Source organism: Otolemur garnettii, unplaced genomic scaffold (assembly GCF_000181295.1).
Source record: "Otolemur garnettii isolate 467f Iridium unplaced genomic scaffold, OtoGar3 scaffold00038, whole genome shotgun sequence".
Lineage (NCBI taxonomy): Eukaryota > Metazoa > Chordata > Mammalia > Primates > Galagidae > Otolemur > Otolemur garnettii.
The window spans coordinates 190574-217317 of NW_003852433.1; the positions used below are offsets into that span (position 1 = coordinate 190574).

Consider the following 26744-nt stretch of genomic DNA (forward strand, 5'->3'; position numbering starts at 1 on the left):
AACCTGGCCCGGGCCAGCTAAACAACTACAACAAAAAAAAATAGCTGGGCGTTGTGTTGGGTGCCTGTAGTCCCAGCTACTTGGGAAGCTGAGGCAAGAGAATCGCGTAAGCCCAAGAGTTTGAGGGTGCTGTGAGCTGTGACTTCATGGCACTCTGCGGAGGGCAACATAGTGAGACTCTGTCTCAAAAAAAAAAGACCAAGTAATTGCTAACTCAAAAATAAACAAAGATAAGTGATGAAACCAAAACTCTCAGTATTGCTCTGACCCTGGAGAGTGCTAATTTACTCTATAGAACTCTTTACTTCATGGTTTTTGTTACAAGAATTAGGGAAGGTAAATTTTAACAGTTATCTGACACCTAGCAGGTGCCCAGTAAGTAGTAGCTCTTATTCTGTACATGTGCTCTTTCAATAAACATTGATTGTGCACCTGTTGTATCCCAGTGTGAGCTCCTAGTCTGCTGTGTAAGACAAAAGGTAAGAGGATGAAAAGAGCTGCTGAAATTACCAGGAGAAAGACAGGCACATCAGAATGGCCTGCACAGGGCCATTTTCTCAGAAGAAAAGACTGAGACCCAGAGAGGGCAAGTGATTTGTCTAAGGTCACACAGCATGTTAGTGGTAGGGCCCAGGCTACAGCCCAGGTCTCCTGCTTTGGGTTCACCCTTGAGGTGAACTTGGCAGGGCCTCCAGGGGGAAGACAGAAGTGAGAAGGTTACTATTAAATCCTCCCTTCAGAGATCCTTGTGGAAACATAGTTGTTATGCACACCTTAGACTGAGACCTAACTTTGAAGCCTGGCTTACTGGCTGGGTGGCCTTGAGCAATTCATTTTACCTCTTTGAGCCTCAGTGTCCACATATGAAAAATGAGGTTAGTTTTCCTTTCTTCCCCAGCCATGGCAGAGATTGAATGAGATTCATGAATGTTGTTACTATAATCACAATATAAATGATGACGACGATGTGATTCCTTATTGCAGATAAAGCTCAAAAGTTGTATAGTCCATACTCCCCCTCTCTTTGGTGAGAATAAAGGCTAACATTCTTAAAGCACTCACTCTGGGCCACATACTTTCCATGCAGTGTTCCTCACCCCCATCCTAAGAGCAGTCTTGTGAGGTTAATATTCACACTATCCCCATGTTTCAGATGACAAAGAGACTCAGAGAAAAGAAAGTCACTGCCTGCAGTCACATAGTTGGGCAGAGGCAGAGATGAGCTCTCCGGCCCACTTTTAAGGATGCAGAGGGCAGAGTGGCATGTGCCTTTTTCCTTATGACAACTGTCCTGAATTTTGTGATTCTGGGGATCCTGGCTCTCCAAGTGGTCTCTGTCTGAGGCTCCAGGCCCTGCTGGGCATTGGGGAACATGGGCAGGGCAGGGCCTGCTGACCACCGTGTCCTTGCAGCTGCTGTGGAGGCCTGTGTCCTACATGGGCTTCGGCGGCGGGCAGCTGGCTTTCTGCGCAGCAACAAGATCGCGGCTCTCTTCATGAAAGTGGGCAAGAGCTTCCCGCCAGCTGAGGAGCTGAGTCGCAAGGTCCAGGACCTGGAGCAGCTTATCGAGAACACGTGAGTATAAGGTGTGGGCTACAGACTGGGCAGCTCCCCAGAAATAGTCCACACCCTCCTCCCCATACCTTCAGTACTCCCTGCCCTCTCCTTGCTGCCCCTCAAACCTGCCAGCCTGTTTCTCACCTTAGGGCCTTTGCATGTGCTGCATCCCCACCCCACCTGCCTGAGGTTTTCCATGGCTGATTCCTGGTCATCATCCAAACATTCCCCTATCTCAGTAAATTCCAATCCTCATCCTCACTCCATCTTCTCTCCTATATCACCCTGTTTTCTTCCCAATTGTCATGTCATCTGTAATTAGCAATTCATTCGTTTGTTTCCTGTTTACTTGATTGTCTGCTTACCTCACTTAACTCTGAACTCTGTGAGAACAGGGAACTACATCTGTGTTTCTCCATTATACACCCAGCATCTGGAACAGTGTCTGGCACCTGGTAAATGGCTGACAAACAAAGTACCTATGAGGAGCTAATCCCTGTTCTAAATGCAAGACGACCAGAGTGTGATACAATCAGTATGGTCTCTGTCTATATGTGCCAGGTGCAAGGGCCTCTAGTCAAAACTCGTATTGCTAGGTATATTGTCATACATTTGAATACACTGATTTGAAATGTAAAAAAACTTTGAGCCAGGTGCAGTGGCTCATGCCTATAATGCCAGCACTTTAGAAGGCCAAGGCAGGAGGATCTCTTGAGGCCAGGAGCTGGAGACCAGCCTGGACAACATAGTGAGACCCTGTCTCTGCAAAAATAAAAATATTAGCTGGGCATGGTGGTGAGCACCGATAGTCCCACCTACTCAGGAGGTGAGGCACAAGAAGTTCTTGCACCTAGGAATTCAGGGCTGCAGTGAGCTATGATCTGAGCCACTGCACTCTAGCCTAGGCAGCAAAGTGAGACTCTGCCTCAAATCCCACCCTCAAAAACAAAAACCAAAACTTGTATTGAAGCAACCATCGAAAGGCAGAGGTGGCTTCCCTTACTTCTCAGAGTGCCTGGCTGTATGTGTTTGGAGGAGGCTCACAGCCTGAGTGTGTGTATGTGAACACCTTCCACAGAGCCATCTCCCTGGAGTCTTAACTGCACAGCCTGGAACCCCATCAGGGCTGACAAAGAGGTTTCAAGTCCTGTTGGTGCTGGTGGCTGCCCAAAGGACTGTGCTACGGAGCTGTGATTGGGTGTCTTTGGGAAAAGTACAGTGAATGGATCGATTGGCCATATGTGTCATGGGCAAGGGCAGGGCAAAGACCGGCCTATTTGCCATCTGTACCGTGGGTATTCACTCCATTCCATCAGATTGAACAGCCCTCTCCTTGCCTTTCAGGCCCTGCCTGCCCAGGGCCACTGGCCAGAACTGGATGATGGGCTCAGGGCTTGGCTCTGCCAGCTCCCATTTGGAATGACTTCTCAGCCACCTGGTCTCCTGGTGCCTTCCAGTCCATCTGCTAAATTCCCAGGCATTTGCAGATAACTTTTTAAAGGGATAGATTTCCATAGGTCTTCCAAGATCTTTGGAGTGACTTCCTAGTGGAGGAATTAGAGATGACTGTAGCAAGTTAGGATAGCAAACCATTAATTCATTTATGCAATCAGTCATTCATGAGCATATTCACTGAACCTATATGGCAGGCACTGTGCTAGAGACATGAAAAGGGCCCAGGCTTGCCATATGGTAGACTTGAGGCAAGGTTTAGCCTCTAGGCTCTTGGGAATGAAGCAGAGTGAAGCCCTGACTACTTGGAAGTACTGCAACTGAAGGATCCTGGGGGCCCAGGCACTGTGGAAGTTGGTGTTGGCAGGTAGGTTGACTTCTCAGTACGGTACCTTGCCTCAATCCTGGGGTATTCAGGGGAGCAGCTCAGAAACGGACAATCCCTGGGGGTTTGTCAAAAAACGGATGAAAAGAACCCAGAGGCACCAGACAGGCTGAACTAGGCCTGTGCCTTTGAGAATGAACAAAAGAAAGGGATTAAACTCTTTGAATATGTAGTTAGATTAGGAAACCTGGTTTACTTCCCCTGCAGGAATAGAACTAGCTCCTCTCTTCAACTCTATCTTTTGCATATGCACCTTTGTTGGAAATCAATAAAAGCCTTCTGAAGAAGCCGAGAGAGTCTGCATTATCTCAGTCTTATTACTTGGCCTGAGTTAATGTACTCTTTCTCCAGGCACTTTCATGCTTTGTTTTTAAATTTGTATATCTTCAGCATAGTTTTTCCTGTGGGCATTCAAACCAGGTGAGAATTCACTTCCAAACTCCCCCCTACCACCAGTGTGGCCCTAATCTAGATTCCAGTGTTATTTATTGAGACTCAAAGAAGTGTAAGAGAAAAAGTTATAAGGAAAACATTAGAATAATCGTTACACTGTGCAGCGGGACATGCAGAGGTGACTGTTTTCCTGTGTTGATATATCTAGTATGGGAAACTCGTGCATTGACACCTACTGCTTGTTGGTCTGACAGGTGTCTGTCTTAGCTATTTCTGCCTAGTCAAGTGATTAATTAGTTGTGGATATGGTTGCAACTGTTGCTGCTGACACACTTGCCCTATTCTGCTATGCATGTGACTTCCTTGCAGTTCACATGCCCTACTCTGTCTGACCTGGACATCCTGTTCCCTTTGCATATCTTGAGATGTCTTCTTACATATGTCCCACACATACAACTTATGACTCAAGATATCTTTTCAATTACACTCACATAGCAAGCATTAACCATAGTGAGTATTGCAGTGATTATATTCTGCAATTTCTTTATGGTCATTTGATGATAGGGAAAGATACAGCATGAATCTAAAGGAGATTCATACAAGGAACAACTGAATTTTGTTTTCCCACAGTAGACTCTTAGTAAGTATTTTATTTAAGAATAAGGTGAATTGCCTACCTTGTACCTTCAGGATCACAATACACAGGGAAGACAGAAAAGTGAGCAGGAAGTTAGGCTTCAGAGGCTGAAGGAGCAGCTCTGAGAGGGCTTCCTGTGGGAGATGATACCCTTGCTGAGACTTAAAGAGTGAGAAGGAATGAGCTTGGGAGTGAGGTGGGGAGGAAAACCAGGAAGAAGCAGCATCTGTGGAGGGGCTTCCTATGAGAGCCTGGAAGCCTCAGGATTCTGCAGACATCTATAGCTGGCTAGATCATGGAGTGAGAGAAGGCGGTAGTAAGGAGATGGCTGGAGAGGTGAATGGGGGCAAGGTCCTGGGGTGCCCTGCAAGTCATGTTAAAGAGCTTGCTTCCCAAGGGCATAGGGGGCCACTGAAGGATCTATAGTGCAAGTCTGTTCTTAGCCAGCACACCTTTGCAGGAGAGGGAGGGAAAGAGAGATCAGTATCAGAGTCTGCCTTGCTCATTAACAGTGTATGAAAGTGTCTTTTTAACCACATCTGCACACTCTCTAGGTATTATTTTTCCAACTTTTTAAAAAATTACAGAATACTATAAGGCAGTGATTCTTAACCTGTGGGTCGCAAGCCCTTTGTTCCATTTGTAACAACGCAGCAATTAGGAATGTTGAGAACCACTGCTATAGAGGTATAAATGTTGTTGTATGGATTGCTTTTGTACAGCTTCAGTCAGGATTTTGAGTGTGCCCACCACCTAGATAGTGTTCACTACTTATTAGGCATGATTTCACCCATTCCCTTCTCAAAAACTACAATGAGATATCACTTAACCTCAGTGAGAACAGCTTTTATCAAAAAGTCCCAAAATAATAGATGCTGGTGTGCATGCAGAGAGAAAGAAACACTGTTGGTTGGGACTGCAGACTAGTCCAACTCTCGACCCATTTGCTGGGAGCAGTATGAGCTCTTGTTGTTTAATTGCCATCCCTTCATTTCCTACAGAGACCGAGTAGTCATTTTCCCATTTGTATAGTTGTCCTGTGGATTTCTTCTTTTGTGAATTATCTGTTCCCCTCTTTTATTGGTCATGAAGGAGAAACCAGATCCAGGGCCTCCAGGAGAATGTGCGGAAGTTGCCGAAACTGCCCAACCTATCCCCACTCGCCATCAAGCACCTGTGGATCCGCACCGCCTTGTTTGAGAAAGTACTGGACAAAATTGTTCATTACCTGGTGGAAAACAGCAGGTGAGGAAGTCTGCCGCGTGTGCTCTGCCTCCACCTGGTGGCGTACTTGGGAATTGCACCCTCTTGCGCAAAGCGGCTTTCTTTTCTCCCTTGACACGCCCTTCAGTTTGAAAGGAGTTAAATAAATGTCTCCTGGATGTTTGACCATGAACTAGGCTAGCATAGAACCTTGGGAAGATTCAGGATTTAGGGTGGGGCATAAGGAGCTTGGATAGCTTCCACTGGATAACTGTGTGGCCCAGGAAGAGTCACTTAGCTTCTCTGTTCCTCTGTTGTATCTTCTAGTGAATGAGATAGGGTTTGTAGCAACTCCAGAGAAGAAATGAGAAGGTAATTTGGCAAATACACAGCATTTTGAAAATGCATAGGGACCCTTTTCAAATTTTCTCCCTTAGCTCAAATTAATCTGATGTGAAGGTTTATAGTATGAATCCCATTAGGCAAACATTCATGCATGCATTCAGTCATCCAATAAATATTTAATGAGCACCTGCTATCTTCAAGGCACTAATCTAAATGTCGGGGATGCAATGGTGTTGCCTGATACATTGCGGAACTTGTATGTTGTCTCAAGAGCAGTGGGGAACCACTGAAGAATCTATAATCTAAGACTTCCCATAGCCAACCTGCCTCGCCAGCCTCCAAGGGAGTGGACAGAAGGAGAAAGAGAGAGACCTGAGAATGTCCTCATCTTTCAGCATATAAAGGTGCTGGTTTAACCATGTCTTTATACCCACTGGGCATTATTTTTATCTTTTCATTCCTTGCCCCTTTGTGAGGGAAATATGTGTGAAAGTACAGAGCAAAGTCCCTCTCCTCACAAAACTCACATTCCAGCATGGAACACTAGCAAATATAAAATAGTCATGGTGATAGGATGTGAGGAGTGTTCTAAGCTGGGTGTGCTGGTGTTTTGTCTTCTCTGTGTGGTCAGGAAAAGCATTCTGGATGGTGCAAGAGTTAAGCTGTTACATGTGCACTAGCCAGGTGAAGGGGGCATGGAAAAGAATGTTTCTGGTGGAGGGAATAGCAGGTATGAAGGCCTAGAACCAGAAGAGAAACAAAAAAATGTAAGGTCTGGGTCCGCAGTTAACTTCTTCACTCCTAGGAAACGTGTGGGCGGCGCCTATGGCTTAAAGGAGTAAGGGTGCCGACCCCATATGCTGGAGGTGGTGGGTTCAAACCCAGCCCTGGCCAAAAACTGCAAAGAAAAAAAAGAAAAGGAAACAAATGGTCACATGCCTCTGCTCCCTATCCTGTAAATGGTCTTGGGCCTCTTTAGTTACTGGGTTTGGCATATGACCTCTTGATTTCCTGTTAAGTCAGCCAAAGACTTAATAATGTATTTGAGCAGCAGTGTCAACCTGCTATTTTTTTCATTTAAACTTTTTAATTTTAGATTTACACAGAAGTTGCAGTATTAATACAGAGGGTACTAATTGCCCAGCCCCAGTGATAACATCTCACATAACCATAATACAATGATCAAAACCAGGAAATTGACATTGCCACAATACTATTAATGAATCACAAACTTTATTTAGATTTCGCCACTTTTTACATGGACTCCTTGAAAAAAAATATTTCTATGAAATTTTATACATACACATACATAGTTTCATGTAACCAACACCACAATCAGGTTACAGAATCTTTCCAAAGAAACTTATCACCCTGAAGAAACTTTCTTGGGCTACTTTTTACAGTGCCATCTTGATTCGAACTCCAGCTGCTGTTATTTGAGGCAGCATTTCCAAGGTTTACAGTCATAGCACTGTGATAATTTTTGTCATGGAAATTGGGTGGTGATGAAGTGGAAAGTGTCTTGATACATTATCTTGTAATTTGACCCCAAAATGTATAACCTTGTTATTGAGCAAGTAACAAGGTTACACAGCATCTCCATTCTGGGTCGTCTAATATCCTAGGTTTTAGAAGATTTCTTTGGAGTAAGATTACAATGTTGCCACTATTCAGTGAGAATTTCCTGATGTCAGGTTCTGTGCTGTTGCTATAATAGCAAGTCACCATTTAGTCCTTCCAACAACCCAGGTGAGTTCTGTCATTCTTTGCATTTGAAGATACTAAAGCTCAGAGAGGGTATACACTTGCTCAGGAATACACAGCCAGGCAGGGAATGGCAGACCGGAGCTCCTTCCCAGATCCTGTGTCCTTTACTTCTTGTTATATGATGGCAAGAGCTGAGCCAGCTAGATGTGGCCCAGCCAGCATCTTCCTGCTGTGTGGCATTCAGCAAGTCACTACCTTCTCTAAGGTCCTTTGGGAGTTTGGAATGAAGTCCTCTTCAACCCAGAAATTCTATAAATTTTGTTTGTTTCTAGACTGTATGAGTTTTCAATGAATTCATACCTACTCAAACAAAGGAATTCACACAATAACTCAAACAAACAAATCAAAAAACATTCATCATGGCTGTTGTAAAGATGGCATCACATATTATTTTGCAGAGCCAGATCCAGGGAGCATTTGGGGGCACCTCAGGCCAGCATGATCAACATTAGTCATCAGGACAGGAAAGCCTATTAACATAGCCTTTCAGTGCACACTGCAGCTGGACAGCATTTTATTGCCTCCATAACAGAAGGGCAGACATCATCTGTGTCTCAAATGGAAGATGTGGTGGAAGCAGATAGAATCAGGCAGGCCTCAGCTGCCTTCTAATTATTATTTCTGTTACCCTCACAAAGGCTCTGTTGTGACCATGTATTAAGCAGGTGCATACCAAGCATCATGCTAAATGCCCAATGAGATAAATAATCATTATCCCCATTTTACAGATCGGGCAGGTGAGGCTTTCAGTAGAAACTGGATGACAGGTGGAGATTGAACCCCGCCTTACATTGAGTGCCTTCTGCTGGTCCCCATCCAAACCTGCATGTCCTTTCCTCTCTTGGTAGTAAATACTACGAGAAGGAAGCTCTCTTGATGGACCCTGTGGATGGCCCCATCCTTGCATCTTTATTGGGTAAGTGGTCTGGTGCTTGGAGCTGCATCTGGACCTCTGCTCTTGAGTCTCCAGAGGACTTCTCAGGGCCTTTTTCATCCCCATCCAGTTTTGCCCTTCCAAACTTAGCAATTTACTGTCTCTTGCTCCCAGAGCCTTGTTCTTTGCAAGACCCTGGGACATCCTAGCTGACTGGAGGGACAGGGGAAGTGAAATGGGATAATGGGAGATAGAAGGATGGGCTTCCTGGAGTGTGGATGGATTCCCAGCCCCCGTGTGCTTCACAGTGGGGCCCTGTGCCCTTGAGTACACCAAGATGAAGACTGCAGATCACTTCTGGACCGATCCTTCAGCCGATGAGCTAGTCCAGAGGCACCGCATACACAGCTCGCGCCTGCGGCAGGACTCACCCACTAAGAGGCCAGCCCTCTGTGTGAGTGGGGTGGACAGTGGGGTGTCTGGAAGGGTTTGGCATGGGGACAGGGAACAGGGTAGGGCCCCTGAAGGTTGCTCCAGGCCTCATCCCTCCATCTTCCCTCATATTACCAGATTCAGAAGAGGCACTCGAGTGGCAGCATGGATGACCGGCCATCCCTCTCTGCCCGCGACTATGTGGAGTCTCTGCACCAGAACTCCCGTGCCACCCTGCTCTATGGCAAGAACAATGTTCTGGTTCAGCCGGTGAGGGTTCATCTTAGGCTCAGATTTTGTGCTGAGAGTCTGGCTCCAGATTATAGAGGAGAAGTTCCCTCTGGATCCAGGTTGCTCATCCATTCATTCACCCACCTGCTCATCTATCCATCCATTCATCCATCCATCCACCCATTCATCTACCCACCCGTCCTTACACCCACCAATTTATCCAATCTTCCATTCATCCACCTACCCACCTACCCATCTACCCATCTATCCATCCATCCACCCACCCAGCCATCTATCCATTCATCCATCCGCCCACCCATCTATCCATTCACCTACTCACCATTCATTCATTCATCTATATTTATATCCATCCATCCCTTCATTCATCTGTTTGTCCATTTATTTTAAATCTGTTTGTCCATTTATTTTCCAGTCTGTCTGCCTATCCCCATGCCCACCTAGCCTTCTATTCATTTATCCACTCTTGTTCTCACTCATTCAGCAAATGGTTATATGGACCTGTTAGGTACTAGATGCATGGGATTTCCAGATCATCCTCATAATTAATATTTATTGAGTTGGGCAGTGTGAAGTGCTTATAAGTATACTAAGTCATTTAAACTTCACAGCAACCCTTTGAAGTAGGCACTATTATTATAATTGGTAATACTGAGGCCCCTACAGGTGAAGTAAGGGGCAGAGTTATGAATTGAATTCAGGCCAGCTGGTGCCAGAGTGTGCCACTGCTCAGTCACCTTTGATGCCCCTGCACCTGGCTCGGCTACACAGATGGATGGTGAACCAGGCACACGCAGACCCTGTCCTCAGGCAGTGTCTCCTCCGACTATCCCCTCCCGAGGGCCATTTGATCACAGGGTCAGCTTAGTATTTGGGCTCAGTTAGGAGGAAGCAGAGGGAGTGCTATCAGCCGCTCCAGGTCTGTGGTCACAGTTTCAGTCATTAGGGAACCCTGAGCAAGCCACTTCCTCTTCTTTAGCCACGATATTTGCATCACAATAGGTACAAGATGGTGTTTTCTTAAATCTAAGAAGCCATATATTTAAGATACACCATTTTTTAACATAGCCATTGAGAAATTTAAAAATGCTGTTTAGAGCATATTTGGAAATTTTAGCTTATGCTTTTTGAAAGAGATCCTTGAGGTTTATTTGACATAGTTTTTTTAGTCATACATTACTTTTATAAATAGACATAAGGGAAAATATCATTGAAATACATTTGTTAAGATATCCCTAAAACTTCCTGCAGTTCAGAGTTCTACCTTCTGTATCACTTTTTGGCTAAGAGTTATTGATACCCTTTTTGACTAAGAGTTGTTTTTCCATATAGTGTTTTTCTGTTCCATCAAGAGAAGGGATCAACAAACTATAGCCCATGAGCCACATGTAGCCCTCCACCTGTTTTTACAAATAAAGTTTTATTGGAACACAGCTATGACCATTAGTTTATGTATTGTCTATGACTGCTTCTAGGCTGTGACAACAGAGCTGCATGGCTGCAACTGAGTCTGTATGGCTCACAAAGCTAAAAAGATCCTCTTTCTGGTGTAAGGAGCTCCTGGTCCAAGAGCACAGGAAGTGCAGCATTTCTTACAAGAATGTCTACTCTTATCTCCAGGGTGGTTCTTAAGTCCTATAAAGTACTGGTTGTTGCTTTGCAAGAAAATGTTAGAATCATGGGCCTCCTTGCAGGGATGAAGAATAATGTGCCTGCTTTGGCAGTATTACATGAGCACTCTGCTGCTCTGTTCCCAGCCTTCCTATGTTCACGATAGGTTTTCAACTCAAAGCTGAATCACTGTCTAGTGTTTCCGATGACATCTAAAATAGCCCCTGTACTCTGCTTATGAAATGGCCGCCATGCGCAAAACTTAATTGAAGCGACGCCAGTGCATCAGCAGCTATGGAGAAGTTTGTGCAAGATCAGGAGGTGACAACTACATCACAGTCGTGAGATGCCACTTATCATAAGATTCGTCACCATTTCAGGGACATTAAAATGTGAAAAAGCAAGCCGTGCCCCTTTGGACCAAAGAAACACTGCCGTAGTACTCCCTTGTGGGGTCATAAACATGTGGGATTAAGTTGACACATGTGAAGACTAGGCCATGCTTGGTATAGCCCTGGTGCTCAGACAGTGTCACTTGTCTGTCTCTGCATGTCGTTAAGGTGACTTTGGTGGAGGGGCTCCTTCCTCTCTATGGGGGAGAGATGGTGACATTGTCTTCCCCTGCACACCCACTTGGGCTAAAAGAAAGCAGGGCAGAAGTCCTCTAGGCAAAATCTGGAAAGGCTGAGGGTCGCGCTGGTCGGCTGGGAGTATAGGGGGACATTGGGAAAGGGGTTTCTGGGTAAGGTCTGCAGGATAGACCATAGAGCTTGCTGCTGTTTTTCTCCCCTTGGACTGGCCAAGCTAAATGCCTTCTGTTTTGACAAGGGTGATTTTAAGAGGGACACAACCTCCTTCCTGGTCCTAAAGGAACTTTGGGAAGGTCCTTGACTTCAGGAGGGAAGCACAAACATGAAAGTGTTGAGAGGTGGTGGTACTCACAGTTGGATGCTAGAACATAGCCTGCAAGATTGGCTGCAGGTGGGTCTGCTCAGCATGGCCACTGGAAGGAGGCACAGGGTCCTCTGAGTGGCCATAGCCTGACCTCTTGGTTCTAGTTATGTGTCCTTGAGCTAAATGGGCCTAGCTGACATCAGCTGTGACTCCAGCACTATGGCCCAGCCTGAGTCCTCCTCTCTCTGCAGAGGGATGATATGGAGTCTGTGCCGGGGTACCTGTCCCTGCACCAGACTGCTGACGTCATGACCTTGAAGTGGACGCCCAACCAGCTGATGAATGGATCCGTGGGGGACCTGGACTATGAGAAGAGGTAGAACTCTGGGCCCGCCTTGAGTCCCCTGGGGCCCTCCACTCCCCCTTGGCACACGAGAGTTGTCTTACAGGGCTGGGGAGGCTTGTGCAACACCTCTGCCGGCTACTTTGCCTGGTTGTTATGGCCACTGGGACCCCAAATCCCCCTCCCCACAGCTGGGACCCCAAATGTTCAGAAAGATCCAGAAACTAACAGGAAGACTCTTAGGACTTGGGGGTTAGTCAGTGCCCTGGTACAGACAGAGAGTGCAATCTTGACAGAGATCTCAGAAGCCTGTGATGACAAAATACTCCCCAGTCCCAGGCACCTCTGCTTATCACTCAGGAAAGTAGGGAGACAGGAGATAGTAGTGAGTGGCTAGCCCAGGCCTGCCTCTCCTGCAGGATCCTGTGATTTTTATGACATTGCAAAGGCTTTGGGGGTCACATTTGAAAGAATGCCAGGAAAGGAACTTCCCTGCTCCAGCCCCCATGTTCCAGCAGTCTGGGAGATGAGAGAAAGCCACAAAGCAAAGGGGTGGCCTGTCCACATAGTACAACGTGTGCAATTTTGGCTACTGCAGGTGCTAATCCCTGTTTTCTTTTATATTTTCTTGCTTGTTACAAACCTTTTTGTGATGAATTTCATTTATTGATTGATTGAGATGGACCTTAATCTGTCACCCTGGCTAGAGTGCAGTGGCGTTATCACAGCTCACTGCAATCTTAAACTCCTAGACTCAAGCGATCTTCCTGCCTCAGCCTCCCAAGGAGCTGGGACTACATGTGATAAATTTTTAATATAACAGAATTCAGGGTCCCATCACCCAGCTCTAATGGCCATTAACCCACACCCATATTCCACCCCATATATTATTCTGAAGCAGCATACCAACCTTACATGGTTTCATCTATAAATATTTTAATGTCAGATAAGGAGTTTTTTTAGGAAATATAATCAGAATGTTATCTTTGCATTCTCTTAAACAGTCAGGTCTCAGAGTGATTAATAGTGTTCTCTAAGCTAACAGGTCATGTCCTGTTCACAGGTCATCATCTGTCCTCAGAGATGGTTGGTGGGTGGTACAGTTGGTCCTAGGCTGGGGCTAATAATAAATTGGTTCCAGCCAGACTCTGGAGTATACAATCAAGAGGCTGTCTTGGAGGAGCAGGGCAGGGGTCAAGGAGATGCGACTGGCCTGGAAGCTTATCTCAGCCTCTTTATCTTGATATCCTTGGTTATCCTTGATAACCTTGGTATCAAGCCTTCCCTGATTTCCCTGCAAAGTTCGGATCACACAAGCCTAACCTCCTTTGTAGCGTTTGTTTGAAAACTTTGGTTACAGAATGAGTCTGTGCCCACTTGTGTATCTCTTACCTCACCCTCAAGCCCTCTGTTCTTGAAGGCAGGGTCCTGACATGCTCACATCTCATGCCCAATACCTACCACAGATTGGAGCACATAGCAGGTGCTCAGATGATCCCTGTGAAATGAAGCAGAGAAGTCAGGGGGCCTGGGTGCACACCCCAAATATTTACGGAGCACCTGCCCTGTGCTGAGCACTGTGCTTGATACAAGGGAGATATCCATTGAATAAAGGGACAGTCTTTACCTTCCCACAGCTCACATTATGTGGGGAAGTGAGCAAATAAACTGATTAATGTGTGTTATGGGACTAAGTCCCTGCTCCACCCTCACTTTGCTAACCAAGCCCCCTCCACCTGAGGTATGTTGTTCCACCACTCTGGGCCTCCAGTTTCCCTTTCTGTCAAAGGAGAGAGGAGGACAAGATGGTCTCCCCAGAACTCAGGGGACTTCCAGAGGGTTTGCAGGGGCTTCTCCAACATTGAGGTATCCTCCTCCCAACATCAGAGCTTTAAACAGCCCAAGGACCCTGTTTGTTGCTTGGACTTAAGCCCAGGGTTGTGTGGGCAGGAAACTTTTGATGCTAACGTCTTCAAAAGGCACTGGATTCACTGATGCCCAGACCCCCTACTCACCAGCTCAGGTCATCCAGACTATTTGCTTCTGTGCCTTTTTCTCTGTTGGTAAACAAGCGCATTGTAAGTGTTTCAGTATTGAGTTCTAGCTGATTCTGACCTTTCAAGATCACAGCCTACAGGCTGGGGACATCCCCGGTCCTGAGCCCTGAATCCCCATCTTTCCTTGTTCTTTTCACCCAGGGTTTGCTGGAAGAGAAGTAGCCAGGAGAGTGGTGTGTAGGGAAGGAATTTTCCAGGGGCTCCAGCATCCCTTGGGGGACCAAGGAACAACAACAAAAAAAGGGCAGTGTCCCTTATCTGAGATGGTACAGCCCACCACTGCCACCACTTGTTAGGGCCCTGGACTGGCCAGATCTCTGCAGGCTTACCTAGGTTCCTGACACGGACCTCTGAGCTACCTTGATTGGGAACAATTACCCTTAAGTGCCTGAGGGCAATTTATGTTAGCAGAAGGGAGAGAGAGAGATAGTCTTTGAGGATGAAGTAGTCTTAGAAGAATAGTCTTTAGCAGAGTTTATTGATCTTCAGCAGAGAGATGCCGTGTTGGTGTTCTGCAAGCAGGAGACAGAATGAGAGTAAGCAGATCCTCGATAGAATGCGCACGCTCCCAACTGCCTTCTCCTCTAGCCTAATATAAGGCTGATCTTGTGCCTCTCAACACCACAGGTGTAGAGACTGTCAATTCACTAATGCTCTCATCTCACGAGCTCTCATGCTTGTTAGGAGAGCTAAATCCCTCCCCATGCCCTTTTCACCAAGGTGTTCCTTTATTGAGCTATACAGGTGTTTCTTATAAACTCTCACTCCAAGCCATAGGCTATACAGGCTGTTACGGTACAGGAGCTCTTTTCTCTGCACAGCCATCCCTCCCTCTTGCACCGCCATGATTATTACTCCCCAGTTGGGCTTCCTTACGTTAGAGAGGACATACCACCAAAGTAGGGGATATTTGGGCTCTGGAGTTCGCTTAGATCTGCCTCAGTCTCAGCCCTGCTGTGTGAAACAGTGGGACCCTCATAGGCTGCTACTGGGACAATCAATTTACAAACCACATTGGCAGTTTATTGTAACATATTCTTATCATGTGACCCAGCAATTCCACTGCTAAGGATCGACCCAAAAGAAATGAAAACTTAACTTACACTTAATGTTCCTAACAACATGGTTCATATTAGCCCCCAAAATGGAAAGAACCCAAATGTCCATGAGCTGAAGAATAGATAAGCAGAATGTGGTCATTGCAACAGAATATTGCTAATATTTGTCAATCAAAAGGAAGTACTGGTACGTGTACACGTAACAACATGGATGGACTTGGAGAACATGACGCTAAGTGAAAGAAGCTAGCCACAAAAGGTCACATATATGGTTCCATCTCGATGAAATGTCCAGAAAAGGCAAAGCTGTAGTCAGAAAGCAGATTAGTAGTTGCCTAAGGTGGGAATGGGGACTTGACCACAGACAGGCAAGAGGGACATTTTGGGGGTGATGGAAATGTTCTAAAACTGGCTTGCAGAGATGGTTGCCCAAGCCTATAAATTTACTCATCAAACCCATCAAATTGTACACTTCCAGCGAGTGACACCTCTGTCAAGGTGTTAAAACCAGAAATTCTGCCTTTGTTCCTTCCCAGCAGAGTGGCCTCAGAGAATCAACATCATTTCTCTGAGCCTCAGTTTATTCATCTGTAAAATGGGGATGGCATAGTGGAACCTCTGAATAGGCATGTGGGGAGGATTTGTGTGAGCAAAAATGCATGTATGTTACTTAGCAGGGTGCCTGGCACCTGGAGAGGGCTCCCTGTCCTGAGTCCCAAGGGACTATTGGCCACAGCACTCCTGCTTGCCAGTGACTGCTGGTGACTGGAGAGTAGCTTTCCTCAATGGGCATTTCCAGTGCTCTGCATGCACACTAAATATTCTCCAAGCATTATGGAGAAGTGACCAAAACAGAGCCCTTCTCCAGATACTCGTCCCATTTGGGGCATCAGAGAAGAAAATCAAACAGTTGCAATTCTGTGTGACAGGCATGTGGCACTGTGGGAGTCCAGGGCAGGATGCACTGGCTAGACTGGGCATGTGAGAGGCCTGAAAGAGGTGGCTACTCAAGTGCACATGACTATCCTCAAAGGACATTCTCTTCTATGAACCCTGCTGAGACTGGTTCTGGTACAGACCAGGGTGGGAAGGGCTTCAAAGTTTTTGTTTCAACTTCCTCATTTAATAGCAAGGGAAACTGAGGCCCAGAAAGCAGTAGGGACTGGATCAAGGTAGGTGAGGGAAGTGGGTTTTTGAGCATTGTCTGCCCTAGAAGCCTGTGTTAGATTGCATCCTCTAAAGAAGCAGAAGCCAAGACAGGATTAGATGAGCAGAGGTTTCTTGGGAATGCACCTGTGCAGGGTAAGAGACAGGCAGGAGTGGACAGTGAGAGCCCTCTGCCCTCCATGCAGGGAGGGAGAAGGGGAAAGAAGGAAGACTAGGTGGATGACAGACACAGCCCAGATCTAAGAATGTTTGGCCAAACCAACTGAGGGTCTCCAATGGATTGTTGACTGCTGGAGAAGCCCCTTATCCCACAGCAGCTGGCTCTTTGTGCTCTGTCCCGGCTGGGAGCATCCTTAGTGGAAACCTACAGTAAACCCACAGGGGTGGCCTCTGTCTGCTCCCAGTAGCAAGGTCTCCTGGAGGGCATCTGAATGGTGCATTTCGGTGACTGCCGCAAAGCCCAAAATCCTATGCTGGCATCCTCCTCCATTGTGTTCTGATAGGAAAAGCAATTTGTTTCAGGACAGCAACAGGTTTGGGGGTAGTAGAAACACTTCAGTAAATCATCACAGGGACCATTTCCCAAGCATGCACTTTTTAAAGTATCAGGTCCTTGCTGATCCTTTCAAATACAGGATTCCATATAAACCTCACAGCGACACTCTGGGCTGGGTGTTGTTGTAGTCCCCCACGGATGGAGCCTCCAAGAACCCCTCAAGTCACACTGCTGTGAGCTATGGAGTCAAGGCTATCAAATAGCTATTCTAACTCCTGTCCATGAACACACAGTGGCCTGGAGTTAGGGTGTGACTTAGTCACATTCTTAGGTGTCAGTTATAGAAAAACAAACTCGGGCTGACTCAAACACTGTCTCATGTGAATTGAAAAATCCCTGGGCGGTGGCTTCCCGCATCTCTGGATCCAAGGGTTCAGGTGGTGGGGACCTGCTCCTTTCCCGTCTTTCAGCTCTGTCTTCCTCTCTGTTGGTGTCATTTTCAGACTGTGGTACCTTTCACCTGTGACAAGACTTCTGTCCTTACCACAACTTCCCAGGTGGAGTGGAGCAAATTTTTCCCAATCATTCTAAGACAATTCTGAGAGTTGAGTCTCTTGGGCAATGCTTGGGTCACACAGTCATCCTTGCACTGAGCACTGTGGCCAGGCCTGGGTCCAGTGGAGTCCTGGAGTCCTAGAGGGGAGAGTGGGAGGTGTCAGCCTCACCTTAGCCATCTGGACTAGGAGTAGGGGAGATTGCGTCCCTTGGAAAATTGGAGTGCTGGGACCAGAAGAAGGTGGGACAGGGTCTGGGAAGGCTGGGACGCAGATGTTGGGCCTGGGTGCATTCTGGTGAGAAGGGTGGAGGAGCCTATGGGTGAGGTGGGCAGGCATCCTATGAGCCTGACACTCCCTCCCCTTTTAGCGTCTACTGGGACTATGCCATGACCATCCGCTTGGAGGAGATTGTCTACCTACACTGCCACCAGCAAGGTAGGGACTGTGGAGACAGCAGGGGGCTGGGCATTCCCTTTGGTTCCCCTTCCTGTCTCTACCTGTGGGCATTCCGTATTCCCTGTGCAACCTCAGACAAGTGATCACCTCTCTGAGCCTCAGTTTCTCTGTCTGTAAAATGGAGGTTATAACAGCACCTTCTCAGGGGTTTGTTGTGAAGATCAATTGATGAATGTTAAGGGCTGAGCATCACACCTGTGACGTTAGCTGCTGACACTTACTGAGCACTTAAAAGGTGCCAAGCATAGTTCTAAGTATTCATATGGCTTTTATTTGTCACAATGACCCAGTGATGGGGTGACATCATTCCCACTTTAGAAGTGAGGAAGCAGCTTGGTACAAAGGCACACAACCAATAAGCTTCAGAGCCTGAACTTGAGCCCTGTCTTTGTGACTCCAAAGTCAGTGCTCTGAAGATCTGGGACCAAAAACCATAACACTCCTTTAAAGCTGGAAAAGGGGCAACCAGAACAAGCAGAGGGCCATCCTACTTTAGAAAAGCAAATGGTCTGTGCTTCACCAAAGCACACAACACAGTGGGTTAAGCCACTGTGGGTTAATGAGGCAGACCTGGGGTCAGATCCAGGCTCTGCCACTGATCAGCTGTGTGACCTTCGGGAAGTTGCTTAGCCTCTCTGAGATTTGGTTTCCTCATGTATAAAATAGGCAATAATAGATATGCCTCTGAAGAATATTGGTAGTATCACAATAGGACAGTGCCTTTAACGTTCTGTGCTCATATAAAGTAAGTGCTAAATATATGCTACCCAGAGTCAATTACTGTTCCAAGAAGGGGTAAGGCTAAAGCCCTGCATATAAAAAGCTGTCAGGTGGATTTCTAGAGGAGTTTTGAGATGGATAGAGTGTTTGGGGACATATTTTTCCTATGGTGGCTATCTTTAGGGAGGTCAGCCACATTCTTGTTGACCTTGTCCCATAGTTAACCTGTCAGGGATGGGTAGTAGGTCAGATGAGAGGGACCACTCAGAACAGCAGGGTAAAATCTGCCCAAGCCTTCCCTGGCGCCTCATAGCAGGGCCCTGGTTCCTGCTTGGTCCCCAAAGTGGGATGTGTTTGTAGGGAAGGTCCCATCACCACACCTCATAGTGACCTCCCACTGGGTCTTCTCTGGCTGGTTGTGGTGGCAGTCGACAGCGGTGGGACGGTGGTGCTGGTCAGCCAGGATGGGATCCAGAGGCCACCCTTCCGCTTCCCCAAGGGTGGGCACCTCCTGCAGTTTCTCTCGTGCCTAGAGAACGGGCTGCTCCCGCACGGGCAGCTGGACCCACCGCTGTGGTCCCAGCGTGAGAAGGTGAGTGATCATGGGGGCCCAGAGGGCTGGGGTGGGGCTGTCATGAGAATTGGTTCCTCTTTCCTGTGGGTTCTCAGTGTGGCTTTGTGGGTTCATGCACTCATCACTGATATCCTGGGGAATGCAGGTTGTAGGTCCCTTTGGCCCAGGAGTGGGGCATATTAGAAGTGTCAGAGATTCAGTGCCTCCTAGGAGTGGCCCTCTGAGGCTGATGGGAGTATAAATACCCCAGTTCCCTCACCCCTTAGGAGTGCAAACTCTGAAATGCATGTCACCCACAGTCCCCTAGAGGTTGTGTGTCCCAAGGACCTTGTACTGGGATGTTCTTTCAGGGCAAAGTGTTCCCTAAGCTGCGCAAGCGAAGCCCTCAAGGTTCTGCTGAGTCCACATCTTCAGACAAGGAAGATGATGAGGCCACAGATTATGTGTTCCGGATCATCTATCCTGGCATGCAGTCTGAATTTGGTAAGCTGCTCTGTCCCAGGGCCCCCAGGATCCACCTGCTGACTGATCCTAAAAATGACTAGACAAGAGGTCTGGATTCTGGGGCCAGCAGGAGCACCTGCAGTCAGGAAGTCAGTATCTTGGCAGCCTTGGATCCCCCCCAAATAAGAACAAATAACCACTGTCTACTTGGCTAATAAAAAATGCCACAAGGTGGGAGGTGACATGAGGGAGTGGCAGTGGCAGGGCTCTGGAATCCTGGCTGAGCTTGGGCAAGTCACTTTGCCCCTCTGTGCCTCAGTTTCCTCATCTGTAAAATGGGGGACAATCAGAGCACGTATTTCATAGGGCTATCCTGACAATTAAATGAGGTGAGGTATTGGGCACATGGAGAATGCTCAAATATCAGCTGCTTAATTATAAAGTTTTTGTGGTTGCAAATACATATTTCACTTCAGCATAATGGGCTCTGCACACAGTGGGCCCTCGATAAGTGCCAGTTAGAACAGTGGAGGGCAAGCAAAGCCCCAGGCAGTAGCACATGAGATGATAATCTGTGTCAGTGTGTGTGGTGATCGTTGTGATATAGGTGTGTAGCTAATGGAAACTTACTGTTATATTAAGATCATCATTCTCATGGGGCAGCTGTGAGCATTCAATGAATTAATATTCGAAAAGTACTGGGAAGGAGGCTGGCATTTATTAAGCACCGTATGGATGTGTGTTAAACAATCAGTTTTTCTGTTAACCTCATTTTATTTAACCCTCAGCAGCCTGTTACTCTCCTTCCATGGATAATAGCTCTGAGCCTCCCTTTGCTTAAGTGGCCACGTGCTGGGCAGTGAGAGGCTCTCTTGAGAGCAGATTGTCCTCCCAGCAAGGTTGGTATCCCTTAAGTGCTACAGAGATGTCCTGAAATATTCCTTACCATGTCCCTTCCCACCCAGAGCACTCCTGCCCTCACCACAGAACCAAAGCTGTTCCAGCCCCAAGGCTGAAATGGCTCCATTTGTTTTTAGTTTTGATTTCGGATTAATTTACTGTACATATGATTAGGTTACACTCTGCATTTGTCAGGTAAAGTCCAAGTTATGGTTGCAACTTTCACCCAGTAAGTGTGCTATTTACCCCTACATTGTACAAAGTATCACAAGAATGGAAAACCAAGCATTCCATGTACTCAGTCTAAGCTGAAATGGCTCCATTCGTAATGGTGAAGTCTCCCTGGGTGCAGAGCTGGCTTCAGTTTTATTTCCCAACAACCTGGGCTTCCCACTGCCATGAAGATTGACATTAGTTCCTGTGTCCCACTTGAGAACTGCTTAATCAGAGAGCACCACATCCCTTGTGGCTGCCTTCCCAGGAACCTTCTTTGCATGGGTTCTCATCCACTAAGTAATTAGTAGGCTCCTGCTGGGAGCCAGGCTGGGTGCTGGGTGTTTTATTTATTTGAGGAAATATCCACATTTTCCTCTTGTAGCTTGATGGAGGGCAGCAGAGCAGATGCTGGCTGTGCCCACCCACACCTTGGCACTTCCCATTTTGTGTGTGCTGTTCAGCTGCCAGCTCCCTGCCTCAGTGTCTCTTTGTCTGAGGGATCTGTTTGGCTACTAAGGTCCCTTCTGCTCAGGAGTGGGGCATACTGTAAGTGTCAGGAATTCAATGCCTCCCAGGAGTGGCCCTCAGAGACTGATAGGAGTAAAATACCCCAGCTCCCTCACTCCTGGGGAGCACAAACTTTGAAATGCGTGTCGTCCACAGTCCCCTAGAGGTTCCCCCAGGAGATGAAGAACAGTTGTCCCAGCTGTACCCTCTGCCTTTGCTTCTCTGTCTCTCTTCACCTGTCTTCTACCAAAGCTTCATGGGAAGACCTCCCAAATTGACTATTTGCACTGAGTCTTTGTCTGTCTTGGAGGAAATGACAACTAAATCAGTGTATTTATTTATTTATTTAGAGAGAGGTTCTTCCTCTGTTGTCCAGACTGGAGTGCAGTGGTGCAATCATAGCTCTCTGCAGCCTTGAACTCCTGATCTCAAGCAGTCCTCCCACCTTGGCCTCCCAAAGTGCTGGGATCACAGACATGAGCTGCCTTGCCCAGTCTGATCAGTTTGTTTAAAAACATGACTACTCGGGAGGCGCCTGTGGCTCAGTGAGTAAGGCGCCGGCCCCATATACCGAGGGTGGTGGGTTCAAACCCAGCCCCGGCCAAACTGCAACAAAAAATAGCCGGGTGTTGTGGCGGGCGCCTGTAGTCCCAGCTACTTGGGAGGCTGAGGCAGAAGAATTGCCTAAGCCCAGGAGTTGGAGGTTGCAGGAGCGACTCCGCTGCACTCTACCGAGGGCGAAAAAGTGAGACTCTGTCTCTACAAAAAAAAAAAAAAAAAAAAAAAAAAAAAAAAAAACATGACTACTCAGTCTTAGCACTGCTGACATGTTAGTTGGAATAATTCTTTGTTTTAGGGTCCTATGTATTGTAGGATGTTGAGAAGCATCTCTGGCCTGAGCCACTAGATGCCAAGTAGCAAACCCACCTCCCTTAAAGTTGTGACAGCCAGAAATGTCTCTAGACATTGCCTAGTGTCTGCTGGGAGAGGGTGACAAAATTATACCTGATTGAGAACCACTGATTTAGAGAAAAGAACACATCTCTGTGTTCAGATCTGCCACTGCAGTTTGGTGAAGTGACTCGTCCTCTTCAGGTCTCATTTCCTTGTCTATACAATGGAGATAACAGCACTCCCCACCAGGATTGTATTCTGGGGAGTCAGGGTGATCATTCACAAAACATTTACCTGGTCTGGGGCCTGATGCTTGGCAGATGCTCAGTGAGCAATGGTAAGTATCACGTCTTGAGCACTGCTATGTGGCAGGCCCACATCTGTACTCTGTTCATGCCTCAATCCAATTCATCCCTGCCAGAATCCTACCTTAGACAGGTACCACTGTCTTCACCGTCTCCTTTACAGCAGAGGAGGAAGTTGAGGAACAGAAAAGTTAAACAACTGGTCCAGGGTCACACATCTAATTCTTAGCACAGCTGGGACTTGAACACAGGTGATTTGGCTCCAGAGCCTGTCTCTAATCACCATTCCATGCATGCTGCTTTGATTGGTAGGGGAGAGGACATTGTGATTTTACCACCTTCTTCCTCAATAGCAGATCCAGCCCAACCCCATTGTCTGATTTCTCAGGGACCTGAGCAATACAGGGTTATCAATAACAACTATTTTAGCCAGGCAGTGGCTCATGACTATAATCTTAGCATTCTAAGAAGCCAAGGGGCATGGATCACTTGATCTCAGGAGTTTGAGACCAGCCTGAGCAAGAGGGAGACCCTGTCTCTGCTAAAAATAGAAAACTAGCATGGCATTGTGGTGGGCACCTGTAGTCCCAGCTATGTGGGAGTCTGAGGCAAGAGGATGACCTGAGTCCAAGAATCTGAGGTTGCTATGAGCTACGCTGATGCCATGGCACTCCAAAACAACTATCTCGTGACTTTCCTCTGTGAGAATTAGGATGTCCTTTCTGGAGTAGTACCTAAATGAGAAGTCAACAAGCCCCTTCCCACGGGAACAAATTTGGCCCATTTGCTTGTTTTTGTAAATAAAGTTTTATTGGAACACAGCCACATCCATTTGTTTACATATGATCTGTGGCTGCCACAGCAGCAGAGGTGAATAATTGTGATGGAGATGATATGGCCCACAAAACCAAAAGGCCAAGCAGTTATCTGTAGAATTACTTTCACAGGAAAACATTTGCAGATGCCTGCCTTAAGTAAAAAAAGAGTTCTACCTTGGCTCAGTGCTTGTGGCTCAAGTGGCTAAGGCACCAGCCACATATGCCTGGGCTAGTGGGTTCGAATCTAGCTTGGGCCTGCCAGACCACAATGATGGCTGCAACCAAAAAATAGCCAGGCATTATAGCAGGCACCTGTGGTCCCAGCTACTTGGGAGGCAGAAGCAGGAGACTTGCTTGAGCCCAGGAGTTGGAGGTTGCTATAAGCTGTGATGTCACAGCATTCTACCCAGGGGAACAGCTTAAGGCTCTGTCTCAAAAACAAAAACAACAAAAAAGAGTTCTACCTTGTAGATGGGAACATTTGGCTATGGATGGTTCTAAACCTCCTTTTCAGTATCTTATCACCCCTGTCACCACTTGGTTGTTTGCCTCTTTGTGCACTGAAGATAGTTCTAAAACATTTAGACAGGTTCACAGTCAGATAAGGGCATTTTCAGATTATTCTGTTGCTCAGAATGTTTCTGCGTTGTCTGGTATGGCAACCACGAGCTACATGTGGCCACCAAGCAAGTGAAATGCAGCTGCTGGTACAAATCAGATGTCCTGGAAGTGCAAAATACATCCCAGATTTTAAAGACTGTGTCTGAAAGGAAAAAAGAATGTAAAATATCTCATTACTAAGTTTATATTGATGATGTGTAAAAATGATAACATTCAGGAGATACTGAACAAGATGTATTGTTGGAGTCAATTTCACCTGTTTCTTTTTACCTTTTTTTTTTGCAGTTTTGGCTGGGCTAGGTTTGAACCTGCCACCTCTGGCTTATGGGGCCAGCACCCTAGTCCTTTGAGCCGCAGGTGCTGCCCTCTTTTTACCTTTTTAATGTGGCTATTAGAAAGATTTTTTTTACTTGGTTGCTATTGCAGAGTGCTGGTCTAGTGCAGAGTTTCTGAGCCTCAGCACTATGGGTACTTGGTGCTGAAAAATTCTGTGTGTGGGGGGGAGGGTTAGTTTTGTGCATTGAAGGGCCTAGATTCAGTCACTAGATGCCAGTAGCATCTAGTTAATCCCCAAGTTGTGACAACCAAAAGTATCTCCAGATGTTGCCAAAATTGCCCCGATTGTGAACAGATGGTATATCTGTAAGGGCCTATGGGAAAACATTTGAAGTAATGAGATGAGCAGGATGTCAGAGCCAAGTCCTGTGGGGTGGAATCTTGGCTTCACCACTTGTTAGCTGGGTGGTCTGGGTACGTTGCTTAAATTCTTTGTGCCTCTGATTCCTAGTCTTTACGGTTAGATGATGATAGTATCCGCACTCAGTAAGTAACAGCTGTTTTTAGTGGAAAATGAAGAGGGACTTCAGTTAAAAATGCCCAGATATGCTGGTTACTACCTGGTGGGGCTTGGGTGGTTACGTTATCGTTCTGAGCCTCAGTTTCTTCTATAAAATGGGACAATGCATTCTATAAAGGCATCCCTTGCAGGGTCACTAATGATAAGGTCAGCTGCCTAGCCCAGCACCCAGCACACAGTAGGCATTTTATTCAGCATTCTTTCTTCTCCAGATCATAGACAATATATGTGGGAGCTGTGTAGACCAGGGTCGGGGAGGGAAGGGTTGGAGCCTCTGGGAATTGGATTTTCCAGCTGTCGTGGTGTCCTGCCCATCTCAGACCTCCCATCTCACTAGTTCTTTTTGTTTTGTGTCTCAAGTTGCCCCGGACCTCTTGGGCAGCACCTCCACTGTCTCCGTGGGCCCTGCCTGGATGATGGTTCCTGTAGGCCAGTCTATGCTGGTGATGGCCAGGGGGAGTCGGTGGGCACGAGCCAGATGGGATGCCACCCTCCCCACACCAGGCCTGAAGGAGCAGCCCCCCAGTAATGTTCAGGCTCCCCTCTTTTCTGGGCTGGGTGCCAGCCACCTCTGCCATGTTGTCATTTGAGTGATGGTCCTGCAGGATTTAAAGTGATGCCCTCCCACTGTTCAGCCTCCACCCTGCATAAGGCAGCTTGGAGTATTGTGGGCTTTACTGCAAAGGGATCTATTAGTAATGCCTGCATGTGTGTGAGGGCTGGAGTGCCAATATGGTTGCCACATCTGAGCTGAACTGATCAATACTTGCCTGAGATTGGCTAAGAACTAGGGATATTTTTCTCAAATATTTGACAGGGGCACACTGGTCTTTCTTGGTTACTCATGGGTGAATATGCATGGAGAAGAATAGTGTGAGAAGCTATGTTTGGTGGCCACAAGAATGACATTCTGTAGGCAGCTTTGTATTCTGTCTGTGGGGAGGGGCTGACCCCAGTCAGCTGCTGAGTTCTGATGACCTGAGAGGCCAGGTCCACGACTCCCCCACCCCTTGGAGCCCAAAGGAGGAGGAAGGGCATTACCAATTGTACTTGAAGTGCATGATATATGGGAAAATGTGCACCTCTCTTAATTACCTAGAACAAGGATTAGAAAATTAAGGCCCCCGGGCCCAATCTAGACTTATTTTCTGTATAGCCCATGAGCTAAGAATGACTTTTAAATTTGCAAATGATCAAATAAAATCAAAAGAAGATTATTTTTTGACATGTGAAAATGACATGAAATTCACATTTCCGTATTTATGTATAAAGTTTTATTGGCACATATCCATGCTTATTTATTTATATTTGTTCATGGCTACTTTTACACTACAAGAGTAGCATTGAGTGGTGGTGATAGAGACCAGTAGCTTACAAACCCTAAAATGTTTACTACCTGGCCCTTTACAGAAAAAGGGCCCTGCCCTAGAGAAAATAAAACTTTTGCACCTGTCTAGAGCTGCCAAAAGGCCAGGCAGTTGACTATAGAATTTATAATGCATGTGTCCCCCTGTTACATGTATAATACACATTTGTCATGTGGTTTTGCAGATACTGACGTTTTCATGAATCTGGGAAAGAAAAATAAAATAAGGGAAAGTATGAGTGCTGTATCTTTGGAGCAGGTGGTCAGAAATCACCAGCATCCAAGAGTTAGGAGATCAGGGTCTCTCCAACATGACTGCTGTGTCAAAATTGTTTTAAAAATAGAGATTTGAGGACTCTGTCTCCAGGAGGTCTTAGTTTAGGAGGCCAGGTATAGGATGGGCTTATGGCTCTTTAATAAGCACCCAGTGTGATTCTAGGGGAGTTGCCAATCTGAGACCTGCTTGGTGCAGCAGCTCTGTGGCTCAGGACCATGGACAGTGTGGGTGCCCTCTTCCTTGTCAGAGGGGACTCTATTATTCTCTTGCCCTTGGATCCCCTTCCTTGTCTATTGAGTCCAGCCCCCTTCAA

At 46.8% G+C, this 26744-nt stretch overlaps 1 protein-coding gene across 1 annotated transcript in view; it reads left to right on the forward strand.

The window, feature by feature from the left end:
• SGSM1 (small G protein signaling modulator 1) overlaps positions 1–26744 on the forward strand; it is an 86126-nt gene that overhangs the window by 25209 nt on the left and 34173 nt on the right. Inside the window, exons 4-13 of the mRNA XM_003789831.3 lie at positions 1413–1575; positions 5517–5669; positions 8588–8655; positions 8922–9067; positions 9184–9315; positions 12051–12175; positions 17845–17912; positions 19082–19245; positions 19578–19710; positions 25149–25313. Of these exons, the coding sequence (XP_003789879.1) occupies positions 1413–1575; positions 5517–5669; positions 8588–8655; positions 8922–9067; positions 9184–9315; positions 12051–12175; positions 17845–17912; positions 19082–19245; positions 19578–19710; positions 25149–25313 (1317 nt within the window). The remainder of the gene's footprint in view (positions 1–1412; positions 1576–5516; positions 5670–8587; positions 8656–8921; positions 9068–9183; positions 9316–12050; positions 12176–17844; positions 17913–19081; positions 19246–19577; positions 19711–25148; positions 25314–26744) is intronic.